Below are 19472 nucleotides of genomic sequence, written 5' to 3'. Positions count from 1 at the left end.
ACTAGCAACTCAACACATACAACACAAGTACCTGAGAAAATGAATGTATTGATATTTTCCAACACAAAAATATATATTGTTTTTATTTGCAATTTCATAGTTTGTGGAAAAAATACATACAAGATATGTACAAAAACATTTAAGGGTTAATTATCAGAAATCAGAACAACATTAATATAGCCTGTTTTTGCTCTAATCTCTGTTCAAGTGTAAAAATAAATAAAAATAAAGTAGTTTAAAGTTTGATTAAAGATTTAAAAATGTGTGCACAAGTGTCCTTCGGGTAATTTCACACCCTTATGAAATTGTATTTTTCTTTACAAACAAAAGGCGTATTCATGGCCTAAAAATTTGCATTCAGGCAGAGAGGTTCATTGATGGACAAGCAACACTTGATTTTTGTGTACGTACATAAAAGGGAGAAAAAAATGTACTAACACATTTTAGTGTGAATAGTGTGCATCCCAAAAGGAAGCTTTGTAAAAGAGTGCTTCTCACAGGCCTGCAGCTGTGCACTGTACATTGCTCTTCTTGTCTAAACTGGTTTTATTTAGGATCCGCTGATCTGAATCTATGGGTGAAGCCAATCATATAGCACCATCATCACTGAACCTCCTAACAGTGTTTTTGCTGTGTAAGTCTGGCAATTGCTATCCTCACCCCTACGGTTAACCGAGAACGTGGATATTGTGAACATCTGAGTGCATTAAGCATCACGGAAATGATTTTGGATTAGACGAATTAAGTTTAAGTCTCAGAAGATTATCTTTCTTGTTATACTGCTGCAAGACCTGCCTGTACATCATCACAATGGACTTACTGATGTGGCTAAATGAAATCTCTTCCTGTTAAGTCATTGTGTTTGAATAGCTGGGTGTGGCTCATATTCACAGAAAAGAAAAAGCAACGGTTCTCTTGTTGTCGATGGCCACAGGTCTGAGATCAGCATCTGATGGAGTTTGCTCTGTTTGAACAGTGTGTATGTAATCTCTTTCTGTGGTTTCAGATAGCCATCTCAAACAATGTACACTGGCTAATGCACCTGTTTAGTCCAGCTATTTAAACATGCCCCAAGTAACTCATATTTTACTTGAGCAATTTAAGTGCCACAGACACTATCTTAAATTTGAAAGCGTTCAGATTTGTGGGGGGAAAATGCTCTCATTATACCATCTAGTGGTGGTCATGTGGTATAGCAATACATGATGTTTAGATAGTTAATGTAGAACAACAAAAAGGAAAAAGGTGACTATATTAAACAGACTTTAGAAAATCTCTGTATTGAACATATACATATGAACATTAAAATAACACGTATAACCCTGTCAAGAACAAAGTTCAGGGAAAAAATGTGCAATGACACTTATACAAGTGTTTGAAAAACAGGAAATGAAACTCCTCCAGTTTGACGGTCAGTAGATTCTTCTACATCATTGTATCTAAAATGCATGTTTTTGACAGCAAAATGGCAAAGTATTTGCACAAGTTGTCCATTCCAAACCATCACAAAAAAATCATAATAATAATCAAACAATAAGCAGGATAAAATTAAATATGAAATACTTCAGATACACATCTACAACATCACCACTTGGTGCAGCTTCACATGTTAGTAATAGAAAGTGTGCTCTGTTTGCAGATTGTGCGCTTTAAAATAATTTAAAACAGAAAGGCAACAGCGCCAACACAATTGATTGAATTACCAAATAAAATCATACAGGATAATTAACATGAAAAAGGAAAACATGTAGAATGACCAAAAAGTCAAAATCATATGACTGGTCCCACTTATTGTGTACTTGAGTAAATGGCTTGCACAGGCCCAAGAATTTAAATATTTATACTTCCTTCTCTAATAAGTAAAGTATAATGGAGAAGGTAAAAAGGGCATTTTGGAAGGGTTATGTTGTTTTAATATGTCGCCATGGTAACAGGACACTGTGTCCTCGACAGATATCTTCTTGAAGGCCTCTGATTTAAAACAAAGCTGATGGAGGGGAGCTGTAAAAGTCCGTCTTTCTCTATAAAATACTAGATCAGCAAGGGTAAGGCTGTCTAATATAATTTCACTTGCAAACGGAGTGATCTGATTCAGTCTGATTCAAATTCAAAAAAGCGAATGAATCGTCCTATTCAACATCTCATCCGATAATGAGGTATTATAGCCGTCTATACACATCAGGAGAGTGTTAAGGCCGAGGTTTTTGAGGCATTCTGAGCATGTGTTTTTGTCATGGGTGACTTTAAGCACCAGAGAGTGCCGTTTCTGCTCTAAGTGCGGAATAAGAGCCAACTTTACCAAAGCTTGATTATGTTTAATCTCATGGTCTGCTCATCTTGTGGGGTTAACATCTGCTAAACGCTCGTGCCTGCCAGTTCAGTCTCCTTTAGAAACATCTTCTGATGCAGACTTTACACGTGACTAGAGGTTATATGAATCACTCAATAGTTATGAATCATTGACCGCCGTCACACACGCCACTATGTCTCTCAGTATTGGCGACTGGTGACCCACTTGCACACCACAGCACGTGCACTGAACCAACATGTGGGAGTGATTACTGTACATATCGCCCGCACGTGCACGTCTAATAGTCTTTCGATTCAAACCTTCTGAGCGTTTTAATCAGCATAGACTAAGAGGGGTACTTTGGCTGCATTTGGCAACCTCCAGAATTAAGTTAAAACTAAAAACAAGGTGAGGTAAAACTACAGTTCATTCAGACTGAAGCGATTCTTCAGTAGAAATCATATATGCTCTTCTCCACTTCGGGTCCAAAGTGAAGCGACTGTGACTTGAGTGTTTTGTCTGGAGCTTTTTACTGGCTTGTGTGCTGTTGCTCTAGCGCAGTCTGACCAGCAGAGGGAGGTGCAGTCAGGGCTCAAGACCCGTCACTTCACTAGTTCACAAGGAGGACGTCCTCATATGTGGTGGTTCTGCAGGGTTGCACCAACAGACACAATTACAGCATTCAGTTATATTAAAAAGTGAGGCATGTCATTTTTTTTGGTTGAAATATCTTATAGATTTTTTTTAGATAAAATCTAATACCCCAGTGTAAAGTCATGATAAAACTCAACTTTTCTTCTATATTGTGACGTACATCCAAGTTGTTAAAAAGCAAAAATGCAGTTCTTTGCATCGGCTGTTGCACTCAAAAGTGGAGGCTCTTAACTAGGGGGCCTCAAGATGCCTTAAAAATAAAATGGTTTAAATAAAGACAAAACAAGAATTAAAATAAGCTAAAATAACTATATATATATATATAAATCAAGATACTACTTGGCATTTGGTTGTTTTTTATAATGAATAGCCTATACAGCTTTCTTGTTATGCCAAGCTCTAAATATATGGTAGAAATGTTGTGGATATGAAGTCAAACGGGTTGAGATCCACTGGTTTAATTGGCTAAATGATTGGAGGACTCCTGCATACATCATCAGTCGTTTTCACAGGACAATCCAGTAATTATGACATCGATTAAACATTATGAAGAAAATTTGTACAAATTATTATTTTATTTTTTTTCAAGTTTTTGTTACTTGGTGGCGGGTTTTCTTTTTTTTCCTTTTTAAATAGTCATCAGTGTAAATACGGATTGCACTGTGTATTGGTAAACCTCCTGTAAGTAAACCTTAAACCTTGTACCATAGTGCATCTGCGAGTTAAGCCATCATTTTTGTAACATGTTGGACAGATTACCAGGTCCACAAAGGGGGCAGTCAACAACAAAAGTGGAAATTATAAACATTACCTTTAAGAATTAGTATCTCTTTTAAGCATCAATCTATTTGTGTGTGCAACTGTAATTATTTCTGCCCTTCTCTACAGTATTCTAATTATTTTGAATGTAACAGTTTGAGATAATCAGTGGCACTACTTCGTGATTTCTGATATTAAAGTAACCATGAAATAAAAATGGACAAATTCTTGTTTTTCTATGAAATATTGCCTTATTTGTTACAAATGATTTATTCATGCACGTCATATCTTTTTTTAATTCATGTGCCCTCGTAATCCTCCCTTTAATTAAAATAACTTGCAGTGACATCTCTTCTCTGATGACATGTTTACTGGCACGAGGGCGGGACAACCTGTCACTCACATGAGACCCACCAATAGCTAACCACAACCATCCGATCGATTCCCAATGGACACACATTTTCACTTGGATATACGTCAGAATAGGGAAGAAAAGACTTAATTTTCTTTGTTTCTACAGTGACACACCTGTCACAGCAGCAGAAGAACGTGCAGGGTGAGGTCTCGATCCCGCGGAACTTTCCAGAGCAGGCTGTGTCGGTGCACTCGGCGATGAACGCGTGCAGGTCAGTGATATGGACCGGCTCCTGAGTTTGATGCTGAATGGAAATGACAGGATATCACATTACCATAATCAAGCCATACATAACTGTCAGTGTCACCTTAATTAGGAAAAAAACGATAATTTACAAGAAAGATAAGTCAAAAATGACACTTTAATATGATTAAAAACCAACTAAAAATTTAATATAAGATTAAAAAGAAACGTATTGAATTCTAAGTTTTAAAATGAGAGTTTCCCAAAAAAGATATTCATGTTTGTGCATGTGCGTGTTGTGAGGATATCAGGAACAAAAACAAGTTATTTATATCTCTTGATCAACCTCATCTCTCACTCTTACCTTGATGGTCTCGTAAGCTCCAGTGATGAGAGCGATGAAGAGAGAGAGCACCATGTAAATGAACAGAGAGATGAATGTGTAAAGGTAAACCTGCAAGAGAACAGTGTCTTTAGTGCTCTGAATTCTGTAGCATTTGTAATGCATGTACTTGTGTGAGGATTAAACTCACCTGACTGAAGACCCAGACTAGCAAACTGCTCTCTTGCATGCCACTGAAGGTCACAAACATGTCATCTCCATTAATCAGAGAGAAAAGACACTCTGACACCAGCGAGAGAGAGCGGAACTGAGGATACAAAACAAAAAACTATAAACACCACATATCATAGATAAATGAGAGAGATGACACGTGTACATTTCCTAATGTACGTACACCATACATTACCATTCAAAAGTTTCTTCCCCTTACGATGCATTTATTTGATAAAAAATACAGTAAAAACAATAATATTGTGAAATTTTCTTACAATTTTAAATGTTTGTTTTCAATTTTAATGTTTTAACTGTAATTTCTTCTTGTGATGCAAAGCTGAATTTTCAGTGTCTTCAGTGTCACATGATCCTTCAGAAATCGTTCTAATATGCTGATTTGATGCTAAAGAAACTTATTATTATTATTAATGTTGAAAACATTGTGCTGCTTAATATTTTTTGTGGAAACCGTGACATTTTTTCAGGATTCTTAGAATAAAAATATTAATAAAAATATATATATAAAAAAACAAACAAACATTTTTTACTGACTGTTACTGTTCACACCGCTGCCAGGGAGAGTGTCAAAGTGGCCGGTCATTCATTTTAAATGTGAGCCGGTGGCGAAGTCAGGTCAACTTTATGATAATGAGCTATGATGCGGTACGGCGGCAACCAATCAGAATGTAGAAGTCCCCCGCTTGAGAGGATTCCAGAGAACGCAGTCCTGTAAACTTTGGTTCCGGCCACATTAGTTCCCAAGCAAAATGGTTGATCATGTGAATTTGATAAGAAGGCGCACAACACTATTTATAGGCAACATTTTTGTGCTAGAACGCTTCTTTTCAGCGGGAATGCAAATTAGATTAGCACTTAACCATAAACCCAAAAGCCACACATGAGGTTAACTTATACCCTACTTGGTCAGTCTGCAGAAATAACGATCAACATGCTTGTTTGCTTTGTGGCCCCTTTAAATAAAGTTTTAAAAAAGACCAAGCATTCGATCTACATCAGAGCGTCCACGAATCTTTCTACGGCGACTTTGGCACAGCGGCAGTGTGAACGCACAGCGACTCTAAACTTTTGAACAGTGCGTGCATTATAAACCTTTTTACGGTTTCTGAAAAACATTGTTTCTTTTGGACTTTTATAACATTACAGCATAAATTAAATCAAAACAATTGTCATATTACTAAACAAAATAATAATGTCAAAAAGGTCAAAACTACTGATTGTTGCAAAATAAAAAAATACACACATATATGTGTGAATATGTCATCTTTCTGAACATGTTCCATGTAATACCACATTCAATTATTTTGAATGAATTATGCTTAGTTAGCTTGTGTCAATCACAGACTGTCAGACTTTAGTTGTATTACCTTAACATGATAGGGTCCCAGTACAATCCACCCACAGAAGCAATACCCGAGGTAGATCACCGCCACACAGCAACAGAAACGGATCACATTAGGGAATGCAGCTCGTAATGTCACAATGAGAATCTGAGAAAGGAAAACACTATATAGTAAACAAATTCCACATCCTAAGAAACATCTCAATTGTTTCACAACCACATCTTCTCAAGAGATGTGGTCAAATAAATTTCAGGTGTATTTAATGAATCAAACGGGTTCATTAAATGCACACACAAAAAAAAAGTAAAAAAAAATATTGGAATAAACTGGAGTATATATTTAAATAAATAAAAACTGGTGCATTTATTCCAGAATTGTATAGAGTTCAACCAAATATGTCAGCAACCTTGTTAAAATAATTTAATAAATGATATATATATATATATATTAAAATAATAGTCTTTTTACTGTAAACATCAAGGTACATTTTAAGTGTAAACTGCATGTACATTGGTGTGTGTGTGTGTGTGTGTGTGTGTCTCTCACATTGTACTTCTGAAAGAAGGTGAGGTAGCGAATAACTCCAACCCAAACCAATAACGTCGAGGTGCCCAAAAGGATCCCACACTCATCGTACGATGAGAGGTTCTGAGGGTTGAAACAAAGTATCATGAAGTATCTGTGCTGATTGTGGAGACCTAATGCAATGGTTCTTTGTTCACATCAATGTACATAAAGGTTTCCGAATATCCGTTTTCTGAAGCTGATGCTCATCAGCTCTGACTGACCTTTAGCTCAATGCCGATCTTAATCATGGAGCCTGTGATCGTGAGCATGTCGCTAATGATGAGCAGAATATACCATCCATTAATAAACTCCATTCGGTCTCCCCAACAGACATCACGCTTCAGATAATTCCTAAAGTACTTTACAAACTCCTGAAGAGAGAAAGTTAGAACAGGATTGAACACAAAGTGATCTTTGGCATATTAATGTGGATTTGTTTGATGCAATATCTTACATTTTGAAGAATGATTCCTCTGATGATAGAGCGACCACAGAGGACCAGAGAGAGAATACACACCACTGCAACCGCCACATCAAACCACACACGAGCATAGCTATCAGCTGGAGACAGAGATAGCATGAGAACAAGCATAATAGTGATTATCCACAATGTAAAAAACAATTAAAATCCCCAAAAATTGATCTGAAAAGTGAAGTGAATGAGGTAGTTGAATCGTACCGTGTCCAGACACACTTGGGTCTCTACATTCCTTTATGGAGGCCTGATTATCAAGACTGATCTTAACTTTACCACTGTGGGCTTTGTTATCCAGCAGAATCTGAGCATAAAATAATAACATTATATACAGTAAATACAACTAGGCCTATATATAGGAACGTAGCTTTGTTATTAGTTAGTTGTGTAAGGGATAATGTAGAGCGAGGCGGTTGTTATAGCGAATACAACCCCGACAGGCTGATCAGGACCTTGACACGAAGCGGAGCCTGAAGGGGTTGTATTCGCTATAACATTATCCCGCTTATTACATGGCTACCTACCAAATAAATCAATCATTTTACACAAAATATTGATTTAAAAGGAGTTTATTGATTTAAAAACGATTGTATTCCTTCCGCTAATGAACACTGTGTCCATGGCAACGCTCTGTTTTTCATGGCAACGGTGTGTTATCCTTAGCTAATCCTAAATATAACAGACCGTTGCCATGAAAAACAGAGCGTTGCCATGGACGCAGGATTCTAACCGTAGAGACGGAACGGACTATTTTCTTTAGCGGAAGCCATATAAATCGTTTTTAAATCAATAAATTCCTTTTAAAATCAATATTTTGTGTCAAATGATTTATTTATTTGGTAGGTAGCCATGTAATAAGCGGGATAATGTATAGCGAGTTGGTTGTTATAGCGAATACAACTCCCTTCAGGCTGATTCAAGACCCCTCCGCTTTGCGTCGGGCTCATAATCAGCCTGTCGGGGTTGTATTCGCTATAACAACCGCCTCGCTATACATTATCCCTTGCATAGAGTATATATTACATTTCATGTGCAAACTCACTGTGATCAAGAAAGTGTAACAGTCGGGAATTTCATTGTGGATGATGGTCTGAAGATTTATAGCCTTTAGCTGGAACTGTATGGTGACATTGATGAGCCTGGGAGAGAGTGTGTGTTGATATTCCAGTTTTAGATCATTCATTAATAGAAATTTCTGAGTAGAAAAAAACTTTAACTTTAACTTACTTGTGAAACTTAAGGGTGAAGTTCCTGTAATCGCGGCCCAGACCTGCTGTGGGAGTGGCCAAAGGGTTTACGCCGATACAGTCTACAGAGAGGAAGAGAGAAATCCTTTACCACCTAAACCAGCCTCAGTGGCCGACAGGGTCATCCGATGATTTCTTTTAGAATACATGAGAAAGTGATTCCTGTGGTGCACTCAGTAACAAGGAACTGCAAGTAACAACAATGTGCAAAAGAGGAAATGACATGGTCTTTTAGTTTTAATCAGTACTAATAAACAAACCATAAGTGTTGCTTGTTATACTAATAACTAATATTGCAAGTTTATTAAGTATCTGCCTTGATCCTATACACACCTGGACAGGTATATTTCTCAGATTAAACAATGATTGAACAATTGAGGAAAAAAGAGGCCGAAAACGTGTCACCTGTGACCACATGCGGATCGATGTTGAAGGTGTCGTTAGCTGGGTCAATCTGGCCTTTTTTATAATACTGCTGACACAGAGAAAGAGCACTCCCGTTCACGCCAACATTGTACACATACGCATAGCGGCCCACTGTCGTCTCCGGCAAAGCCAGGTACTGAAAGACAAGTGAAAAGAAAGGCCGTTAAATAAGGCGTTTCAAATAAACATGACCATTCACTGGGCTCGCTGCCCAAATATATCCCCTCAAAATATATTCATTAGTTTCATAGTAATGATGATTACGAGATAATTACAGTGAAAAAGGCACCGTATGAATGAGAGTTAGTGTATGTGTCATTGTCGAAATTATACATTACCTGTTCTATTGTGTAATGCATATGATCATAAACATCACTCTGTGTGTAAACAGCAAGCACGTCATCTGAGTCAGCGTAGTCTTTGAGAAAGAGGTGTTTAAACGAGGCTGTGTTTTCCTCTTTAAACGTCACCGCCATCTCGTTGCTTAAGCCAAAAAGTACCAGCTGGAGATCATGACAAAGCAAAAAAGGAAGAATTTGTATAAAGTAACAATTGCTAAATGCCAAATGTGAGTAAAAATAGTATGTGTGTGCGTGTGTGTGTGTATACATATAGATGAAACCTCGAAAAATTTTAATATCATGCAAAAGTTTATTTATTTTGCCGCACTGAGGCAGTTATTAATGCATAAGGGGCCCAAACCAAGTACATATGCATGATTATACTTTTCAGAGGGCCAACATTTCTGTATTTAAAATCCTTTTTTTTATTGATTTCATGTAATATTCAAATTTTCTGAGATTTTGAATTAGTTGTTTTCATTAGCTGTAAGCCATAATCATCAAAATGATAACTTTAGCACGATATTCAAATTTTTCGAGTTTCAGCTGTATATATATATATATATATACATATATATTTTATATATATACACACACATATGTGTGGGCCAAATTTTCTCAACATATCACTTAATGCTCATTGAGCGGGCGAGATCTTGGTTTTAAAGGTGAACTATGCAGGGTTTTTTTACCTTAAAGGGGTCATGACATGTTTTTTTTATTTTATTATTATGTTCCCTTAGGTGCAAATATAGTATTACTATAGTTTTTTTTACAAAAAACTTTTAAAATGTAGTGATTTATGACCTTTTCCCACCCTGTTTCTCATCCTCTGATTCAAACAGTCTGTTTTGGGGGTGTTTCCCCTTTAAGAGTTTAGTGTTAACGCCCCCTGTTATGATTGGCTAACGTCAGTGCCTATGCAGCAATTATTAACGCCCCCAGCCAGAACATTTGCTATAATGAGCGTAGTTGCCTTGCGCTTAAAGCGTAGTTGCCTTGCGCTGGAGGCGGTCATATGCAAACACTGGTACGTCACTTCGTCCCGTGACGTCACTTCTTACCATGGATCCAGAACGAGCTGTAATTAGAGCTCGATTAAATAAATGATTCGTTTATAATGGGGAGGAAGTCTTAAGCTATGAAACTTGCAGGACGTTTTAATGGTACAAAGACCTCATATATACCAAAAGATCAAGGCAAATTTGGTTTCTCATGTCATGACCCCTTTAACTGAACAGCTTCGGAGTCATTGGAATGGTTATATTACTTTTTTCGGGTTGAATGGTGGTCGTCTCGCACCCCCTATCGCCTGTGAGAGGAAAAACCACCCTTGCAATTTTGGGCCGGCGGGCCAACGAATTGCTTTACGTCAAAAAAAATCTGCTAAAATTATGGAATTATTGCGCTCCCTCACGCTGTTCGAAGCCGAATAGAGAAGATGTTTTAAAGAATGTCCCGTCTGCTTTGATGTCGTTGATCTATAGCCTCTGGTATCTGAGAGTCGCCAACAAGTTTTTCGACTGTGTTGTCAAATATCTATTCCGAAGCTGTAGGGGGAGCTCTATAGAGAAACGTGCGAGCAAAAAGCGAGAATACAGCGAAGAAATTCCCGAAACTGCATAGCCCTGCTTTAAAGTGTGGCTTAAATCTTTTTAAATTAACCCAAAGGTTAATTAGGGAATGTCACAGTGGTTAAAGAATAATTTGGGGGTAAAACTGAGACTTTGAGCTACAACACTGTAGAAAGAAAACAACACTAGAAAGAAAATCTAAGAATAAATAAATACCTGTATAGTTACTATAAGAACCTTCAGCATTTGCAGAACCAGTTTAAAAGGTTTTCTGCCTTTGGCTTGGTACTTTTCACAAGGACTCATAAAGAAATATTTTAACTTCCTGCACAACGCTTCCTCTTCTTCACCAGCACCTATCCAGCCATCTGTTAGCGGAGTCGGCCTGGGGTTACTACACTCATGCATGCAGTCGTTCGAACTACAGTGAGTCACCGGAAACATTGGCCTATCCTCTTCTGAAAAAGAAAGAGAGAGACAGACAGCATTAGTTGGACAAATCACAAAGTAAATGGTCTTTTTTGCTTGAAACCACTGTTATTCTTTCTATTACATTTAACGTTACACACACTACCGACCCTCAACAGTTTGGGGTCAATACGATTATAAAAAATAAAAATTCATACTTTCAGCAGCAAGTCTGCATTAAATTGATCAAAAGTGATCGTAAACACATTTATAATGATACTAAAGATTTCTATTTCAAATAAATCCTGAATGAAATTTATCACGGTTTGCACAAAATTAAAATAAAGCCGCACAACTATTTTCAACTGTGATAATAATACGAAATTAATGATTTCTGAAGGATCATGTGACTGAAAACTGGAGTACTGAACTCAGCTTTGCATTAAAGGAATAAATAAATAAAAATTAAACATTCAAATAGAAAACATTTATTTTAAATTGTATTAGATAACATAAATAAATGCAGCCTTCGTGAACAAAAGTGTCTTGCGTAAAAATACAGTGAATAAAAAATAACTTGTTAACTGAATTTGAATCAAAGTTAGTACTTGGATCAACAGGACACAGTGGTGACTAGTGAACTTTATTCATAGTAAGAGAAATATAAAAGACAATTGAAAGAGAAGATGGCCTCAACTAGAGCCTTGACGTGAACATCAGTCTAACGTTACTTCAGTAAGTCAGAGACAGCCTATAAGTTGCAGGTCCACTCAACAGATGAGAATTGTCTTTTAATATTAAATGAGAGTGAGAGAGACAAGAGTTCTGTGTTTTTCAACTGGTCCTCTGTGTTGTCTATTTAAAATTAGTATTCAAAAAACAATGAAGAAAATACAGTATTCTTAACTATGAATAAATTTATGAATATACATTTTGATCTCAGGTAACGTTAGGTATCTCAGGTAAATGATACACTAACGGACTTCTCGATGACATAACTATACTAAAATCATTAATAAAATGAACATTCACTTGAAATAAAGCATTTATTTCAAGTTAAAAGCATTTGAGTAACAGTTTTTTTCCTCTGAAACTCAATAATTTTTTACTAACCCTTTAGCTTTAAATAAGATAGAAACACTCGAGTTAGGTGTTATTATTCAAGCTCTGTGTTGTTTGAGGATGAGCCACAGTCGTCATGGTAACCCTCAAACTCTCAACTGCCACTCAGAATTTAGAAAATGCAGCTTCATTCCCTGCAATACTCACATTAACACCTATCACTAGTGCACACATGCAGACAACAAATAATATACTGTCTATACAAATAACGCAACTTCTTGAGACCCAAATTCAATGTGTGAGATCACATATACACGCACAATCCGAAACTTGATATCTGACGCCTCACGCGTTCTCTTCTTCAAAGTGACGTGTGAACACTTGGGTGGGTGGTCGGGTGGTTTGTCAAAGACTTGTGTTGGCGTGAATTTGATCTGAGACAACAGACTACACTAGTGTTAAGGCTTCATCGTAGCACTCAATGCAAGCGTCATGCACTGCTTTGACATCTATATGAAAAGCGTTTCACATAATATCATGGATAGGATTTATGTGGTTGCCAGGTAGCAGGGAAGTGAAAGGGGAACACAAACACTAAAAATAGCAAACACCAAAACTTACTTTCTGTATGACTTGACTTTATTCTATGACTTGTGTGCACTGCCCTTGTAATGAAGTGAATTGTTGAATTTATCAGAACTTCGCATTACACCGTTTGACTTGCAGGCAGCAAATCTCCATGTTTCACCCCATGCAACAAATCATGTGAAAGGCCTTAAGGCTGGCTAGCTTAGGTAGCTTGTCAAGGACACATCTTTAGCCTGGCTGCTGGTTTGTGAATGAATGTTGGATTTTGTCTCTGTGTGTGGCCTCAAATCTTTTTATCTTCATTTCTCACAATGAAAAAGTGTCAATAATGTCAATCTTGCTGATGCACTTCCTGTACTGCTGTTCTGTAAACATAGTCTATGCTTTGCTCCTTCCTTTCTTTCTTTTTCCACATCACTTTTTAAAAATCACTGACTAAGCACTTCCCAAAAGCATTTTTATGTGTGAAACTACAGACTTTTTGAAATGGTGGCTTAAATATAAGCATGTACTTTCCAGAGCAATTCTGTCAATTTCATTCATATACTAAGTGATTCATTCAGTCCTGTGTTATTTCCACAGTAGCTCTCCTACTAATCTACTAATCATTTTTATTTTACAATACAACTGTAAAATTACAATGGTAATATTTATGGCTATCTTAATTTCTTCATTTTCAAACATCAAACCAAAGTGATTTAATTTTGGCAAAAACAATGCAAGGAAAACTTAAATATTCAGCCGGTTTCAGCATTGAGCATTATGAGCTGCTTTTGCTTTGCTCTAAAATGTGTTGATATATTTGTTTAACTAAAACACAGCTATTTTGACCAAAAAAAAGTTTACAGTGCATCAACAGTGTTAATTTTGACAGCAAATTTTGATAAATTTTTAGCACCGTACTGCGAATGCGATTTCTATTTTATTTAGTTTCGGATTTATTCAGTACTACACACATTTATGCAACGGAAATTTGGTGGAACACCTTTTTTCATGCCTCATAAATACCACATAAATCACAATCCAGAGTGAAAACACCTAATCTAGACTGAAGGGAAAGTGAAATACAAAAGTAACTGGGTCAGCCACTCAAATGAGATTAGTGATCGCAGCGTGTCAGTGCTGACAAATGGGAAATTTCATACAGCTCCGTTTTATTACGGCATAGCAGAAAAATACAGATAGGTAGACTAAATGCACGCATAATATTTCTCTAATTTCCAAGTTCCTGTAACATCCACATTGAGCAACTGAGATTTCCCTATTTCTTTACTCTCTTGAACATCTGACCTGCAGATCACTGCATGATTAAGCAAAAAATGGAGAGAGACTAGTATTTATGCAACTCTTCATCTAGCAGCAGATCTGTGTGTCGGTGCGTCTCTCGGAGCCGAGTCACTGGAATCCTGTCTTATCACATTTTTGTTACTGTATAACAGGAAGATTTTAGATGCAGTCTATTGGCGTGATAAGAATCGTGACAGCAAAATTGCGACACTCACGAGTGTCTGAAGCCACTCGCGAGCACTGGTGTTTGTCTAATAGCGATAGAGTCAATCAAATGCGAAAAATAAACAGAAAAATCTCATCCGTCCGGTTTTGCAGCATGTTTTCTAAGAACGTGTACAATGGCTCCTCGTGTGGCAATGACACGCTCTTGCTGTCATAAGTATAAATATCAGCATGTTAGAATAAACCCTTTCACACTTTTTTCATTCTGCCTTGGCCACCCGTGCCTACACACAAAAACAAAGCAACCAAATAAAATATCTATATGTCGAAGTTAAACAACAACACACAATCGAAAAAATGGTAAATATTATGAAAAAAAACTAGTCATGCAAAATTTCAGCAACCGGAAATATTTGGCAAAAACAGAAAAAGAAATTAATGGTTTTGAAGGGCCGAAATCATTGATTGAAACCGTGACATTGAAGGCATTCATGAATCCATCAGTCCACTAAAACTGCGTTTTTGTCCTGAGAAAACTGAGCATTTTGAAGATTCTCCTTGAAGTGGATACATTTAAAATGGTTGTTTTTGTGTCGTAGTGTGGACTGTGAAAACGGAGGTATCTGAAAACAAAGATGTATGTTTAGTCGCACACTGTATAGATATCTATGGTTAGTCCAGCATGTGTGCTATTCACTTTCACAGAACAATCTTCATATTAAATTCCTGCAAATATGACAGAAAATGTACTTGCAATTGCTGTCCTGAGGCAAAGCATGATGGAAATTGCGTTTTAGACCATAAATGGAAAAGCGATTGATTGCGACCTAGACGCGCCAGTAAGTAGTGGAATATTTTGTTATTAGGGGTGTAACGATACCTTCATTTCACGATTCGATATATATCACGATACTGAACTCACGATACGATATTATTGCGATACTCCCAAGACATATGATAAAAGGTTAACAAAAAATGTACTGTTGATTAAAATGCTAACTTTGATATTACATTGTGGGTTTAAATGAACAGGTTTGGACTTGGTGCTTGTAATTCAAGGACAATGGTGACACCAGAATAAAAGTATTCATGATTCTGAAGCTGACCATTGCATTATTATACATTTTAATCAACATTATATAGTAGTTTAATGTAGTACTGACACTAAAACTCTGAAAACATGATTTTTTTTTTATACAGTAATTTCTATTTTGGGTGAACTATCCACGATACATATTGTCACTATCCACGATACGTATTGTTGCATTTTTGTATTGCGATATATTGTGGCACGATATATTGTTACACCCCTATTTGTTATAAAAAAAAAAAAAGTGTGTTGTTTATTATGTCTCTCGGTATCACCTCAGTGAGCTTTGATTATGTTTTACGCATGCGCAGTAAGATAATTTCAGTTTCAGTGTGGACGAGCAACTTTTGGAAAAGCTATGTCTGGACACTGTGACCAAAAATTATGCTAGAATAGCAATATTTCAATTTGTTTGGCAGAAAAAAATCGTGAGACGACTCGTTGCATTTCGGTTTTGGAGTTGACAATAAATGAATGCATCACTAGAAAAAAACATCAATAAATTATAAAATATATGTCTCTTGTGTGTAGAACATTTACAAAGACTGCACTTTTGTGTTGGAAAAATGCAACATGCAGTGAATTGGAATAAAAAAAACATACTTCTCCGTCTAGCTCAAGTTTTACAATGAACAAGCAGTAGGTTTGGATGCAAAAAGGTGATCTGTGTGAACAGACCCTTCTGCAACTGATTATAAATATTGTAGTCAATGTGAATTGATGTTAGCATAGCAACCAATTTTGCTTTTGTATTTTGAGTAAAACCATAATTGGCGGGGGGAAAACTGCTTTAATCCATTGTGAATTGATTGGATGTTGAAAAGTGGGTGTTACATTGCAGAACAGACTTAGACTAAATTTAAAGTTTCTATAATAAATAATGAATGGTTACAACAACAGAAAATACTTCGGAATAACATGCACAGATGACTCTTTCACAAGAATAGGAACATTAAGAAGATAAAAGCAAATTCATGGAAATGTTGGTTTTATGCTTGCGTAAGAACATTTAAATTTACTGTTTTTATTAGTCTGGAAAGTGACATGGAACAGTATTTTGGTCAACAAACCTTGAACTAGGCTACTTCTTGGCCCTGAAATTTTGGTTGCCAACCAATACTGTGGCAGAATGTTTGATACCTAATAGATAAAAAATTTGCAATATGACCCTGGATCGTCTGTCAGCCCATCAAAATGAAGAACTCCACAATGCTGTGGTATAAAAACATCAGGGGCGTAGAATTTAGTAGGGAAGTGTCTCTACCAAAATCCAGTGACACTGATTTGTCCCTATCAAAACTCATCCGAAAGAAACCTAAATGCGGTAAGCGAGGGAGAAATCAACAGTTTCTCAAGAATACGGGCAAATCTTTTTTACAAAACCGTTTTTACAATATAGTCTACTATATGACCATCGCGGGATAAGTGGCACACATAATCGTGTGAGAGAGAGAGAGAGAGAGAGAGAGAGAGAGAGAGAGAGAGAGAGAGAGAGAGAGAGAGAGAGAGAGAGAGAGAGAGAGAGAGAGAGAGAGAGAGAGAGAGAGAGAGAGAGAGAGAGAGAGAGAGAGAGCGCTACTACACCCTGCGGATCAGTTTACAACACAGAGAGATTGTGAGCAACCCTACATTATAGGAACAATATGTCCCCACAGAGATGGCTATATCCTTGTCCTTGTGGGGATTTTGTTGTTGTCGGGGAAAACAGCTTATAAACCAGACTGATGTTGTTTTGAAAATGTAAAAATGCAGAAAGTTTTTTTGTGATAGGTAAGGTTAGTCTAGGGGGGTAGAATATAGAATACACAGTTTGTACAGTATAAAAATCATTAGGTCTATGGAAAGTCCCCATAAAACACGAAAAAATAACATTGCTTGGTGTGTTGAAGGCTTGTTGAAATGAGAGTCCTGTTTGATCAAATCATCCCAGTCGCATCAGCTGGACTGAAAGAAGTTTCAGTGCTCTCTTAGGACACTGAAAACATGGCTCAGAGCAATGGTCACAAGTGACACTTGACAGTATTGCTGTGTACCACGTCCAACAAGACAAACTGGACAGTATCGATGTGAAATAAATATGCCAAGAATTAATTTCTGTTAAAGGGATAGTTCACTGGTAGTTAAAAATTCTGTCATCATTACTCACTCTCAAGTTGTTTCAAACCAGTTTCTTTCGTCTGCTGAACACAAAAGAAGATATTTTGAAGAATGTCGGTAACCAGACAGTTGATGGTAGCCATGGTAGTTGATTTCATACGGACTTCCATATAAAACATTTTTCCTTCTATGGAAGTCAATGGGGTCCATCAACTGTCTGGTTACCGACATTCTTCAAAATATCATCTATTGTGTTCAACAGAAGAAAGAAATTCATACAGGATTGAAACAAGTAAATTATTTGTTTCTTCAAAAAGCAAAGAACAAGACAGTATTGCACTATTGCACTGCACTATGAAAGAAGTAAAGTTAAGTCTCTGTTTAACTGCCTCCTTGTCTTTATTAGTTACCTGTAACATTACAGAATTAATGAATTAACATATTGTTAAGAGCAATATAGACTAAAAACCTTAATACATTATCCTATTAATTTCCTGATTGCTTCGCTTCTGCTGATGTCCCCCCACCAATCTCAAAATCAAACCTACGCCCTCGAAAAACATAGTTTCAAATCTATAAGCCTCAAATCTACAACTCCCAAGACAAGTCTTGAGCAGATCAGATGATTTTTATGGTCATTAGTGAGTGAAATGAAAATGAAAACAGGTGGCAAATGTAGATTTTTGACCCCATAAACCCAACATCATGCCTCTGTATTATGGTGTAATAGCTAGCTACAGAAATAATGAAACACGAATGAGGAACAAAATAAGAAAACAAGCAAGTGGAAAATACATCGCATACATTAATTATCCACTAACACAGCAGTCTATCCGACCTTGTGAATCATCCAAACCACAAAATATTCCAAAAAAACAGTACTAGCAGTGTCATCCTGCGCTCGTGACCGGTGATAAACAAACTCCTGTTTCTTTGACATTTGATATTCTTGTGCATCTTAAGTACTTTTTGAGCATCTTGAGTACTTCTGTGCAAAGAATATACATTACACATGAACAGTACAATACAAATACATATAATAAAATCACTATTTTGTACTCCACTTCAGGGCTTCCCTAAAAATGCAGGGCTAGATCCATTCTTGCTGTAATAACACCTCACTCACGCACTGAAACATCGCATGCATTATACAGCCGATCACTCACCGGAGGAAATGTTGACTTTATTCGCGTCCACTGCGGCCATGTCAGCGCTTTAAAATCACGTGCGGAGTCTGTCGGCATTAAAATCCCAGTTTAATTCACAGCACAATAGGATCTGAATATGTTCAACAGCGTTTTTTGTTCCTCTGTAATTAATTGACGGGTTCTTCTCCGGTTACCTCATGTTTACAAGCAAGCATACACTCGCGCGATTCGCGAGCAGCACTGAACTTCCGATGCTTGAGGTCATGTGACAACATCATGTGACAATCTGACGCTGCTGTGCTCATGGCTGTGCTGAGGTGCCATAAAAATTTCTCTGTGTGTGTGTGTGTGTGTGTGTGTGTGTGTGTGTGTGTGTGTGTGTGTGTGTGTGTGTGTGTGTGTATAGATGTCTTATGTTTTATAAGTTCTGAGCTTCTTATTATTTTAACTCTGTCACAAAAAATTTAACAATTGTTTGGAATCTCTTTCTCAACTTATTTTAAACAAGATATGTTAATGTTATGTAGGCTATACACACCAAAATAATTGGCAGTGACATAAATGTTGTGTTTTGCTACTTCAATTGTTGTGGTGTTGATTCACGTTCCTAGACTATTGTGCAGAATGATCATATGCAGTTCAAATAATTGCAAAAAGTTTCATGGGACAAAAATTTAACTTGTTTCACAAATAAAAAACGTTTTACATTTTTTTGACCCTGGTCGCAAAATGACTAGCTAACAATATTCCAGTAATCATCTTTTAGCACTTAGGAAAGT

The 19472-nt window shown here is 36.8% G+C and overlaps 1 protein-coding gene across 2 annotated transcripts; it reads right to left on the bottom strand.

Annotated features, from left to right (window-relative positions):
• Positions 1-30: 30 nt before the first annotated feature.
• mcoln1a (mucolipin TRP cation channel 1a) lies at positions 31-19081 on the bottom strand. 2 transcript variants are annotated; one of them, XM_079616417.1, is made up of 16 exons: positions 18888-19081; positions 18712-18779; positions 11065-11306; positions 9272-9436; positions 8913-9069; positions 8488-8569; positions 8303-8399; positions 7465-7564; positions 7240-7346; positions 7007-7156; positions 6765-6866; positions 6243-6365; positions 4835-4951; positions 4666-4755; positions 4232-4362; positions 31-2937 (listed from the first exon to the last, which is right to left on the bottom strand). In XM_079616417.1, exons 2-16 carry the CDS (start codon positions 18749-18751, stop codon positions 2901-2903), a joined length of 1740 nt encoding a protein of 579 aa, XP_079472543.1. In that variant the 5' UTR covers positions 18752-18779; positions 18888-19081; the 3' UTR covers positions 31-2900. The 2 variants fall into 2 exon arrangements, with proteins under 2 accessions (XP_079472543.1, XP_079472542.1); XM_079616416.1 differs by having other exon boundaries at positions 18712-18992.
• Between the last annotated feature and the right edge of the window lie 391 nt (positions 19082-19472).

The sequence above is a fragment of the Phoxinus phoxinus genome, assembly GCF_949152265.1.
Source record: "Phoxinus phoxinus genome assembly, chromosome: 6".
NCBI classification, from domain to species: domain Eukaryota; kingdom Metazoa; phylum Chordata; class Actinopteri; order Cypriniformes; family Leuciscidae; genus Phoxinus; species Phoxinus phoxinus.
Note: the sequence above shows the minus strand (reverse complement) of the source record. Positions and strands in the feature narration are given on the sequence as shown.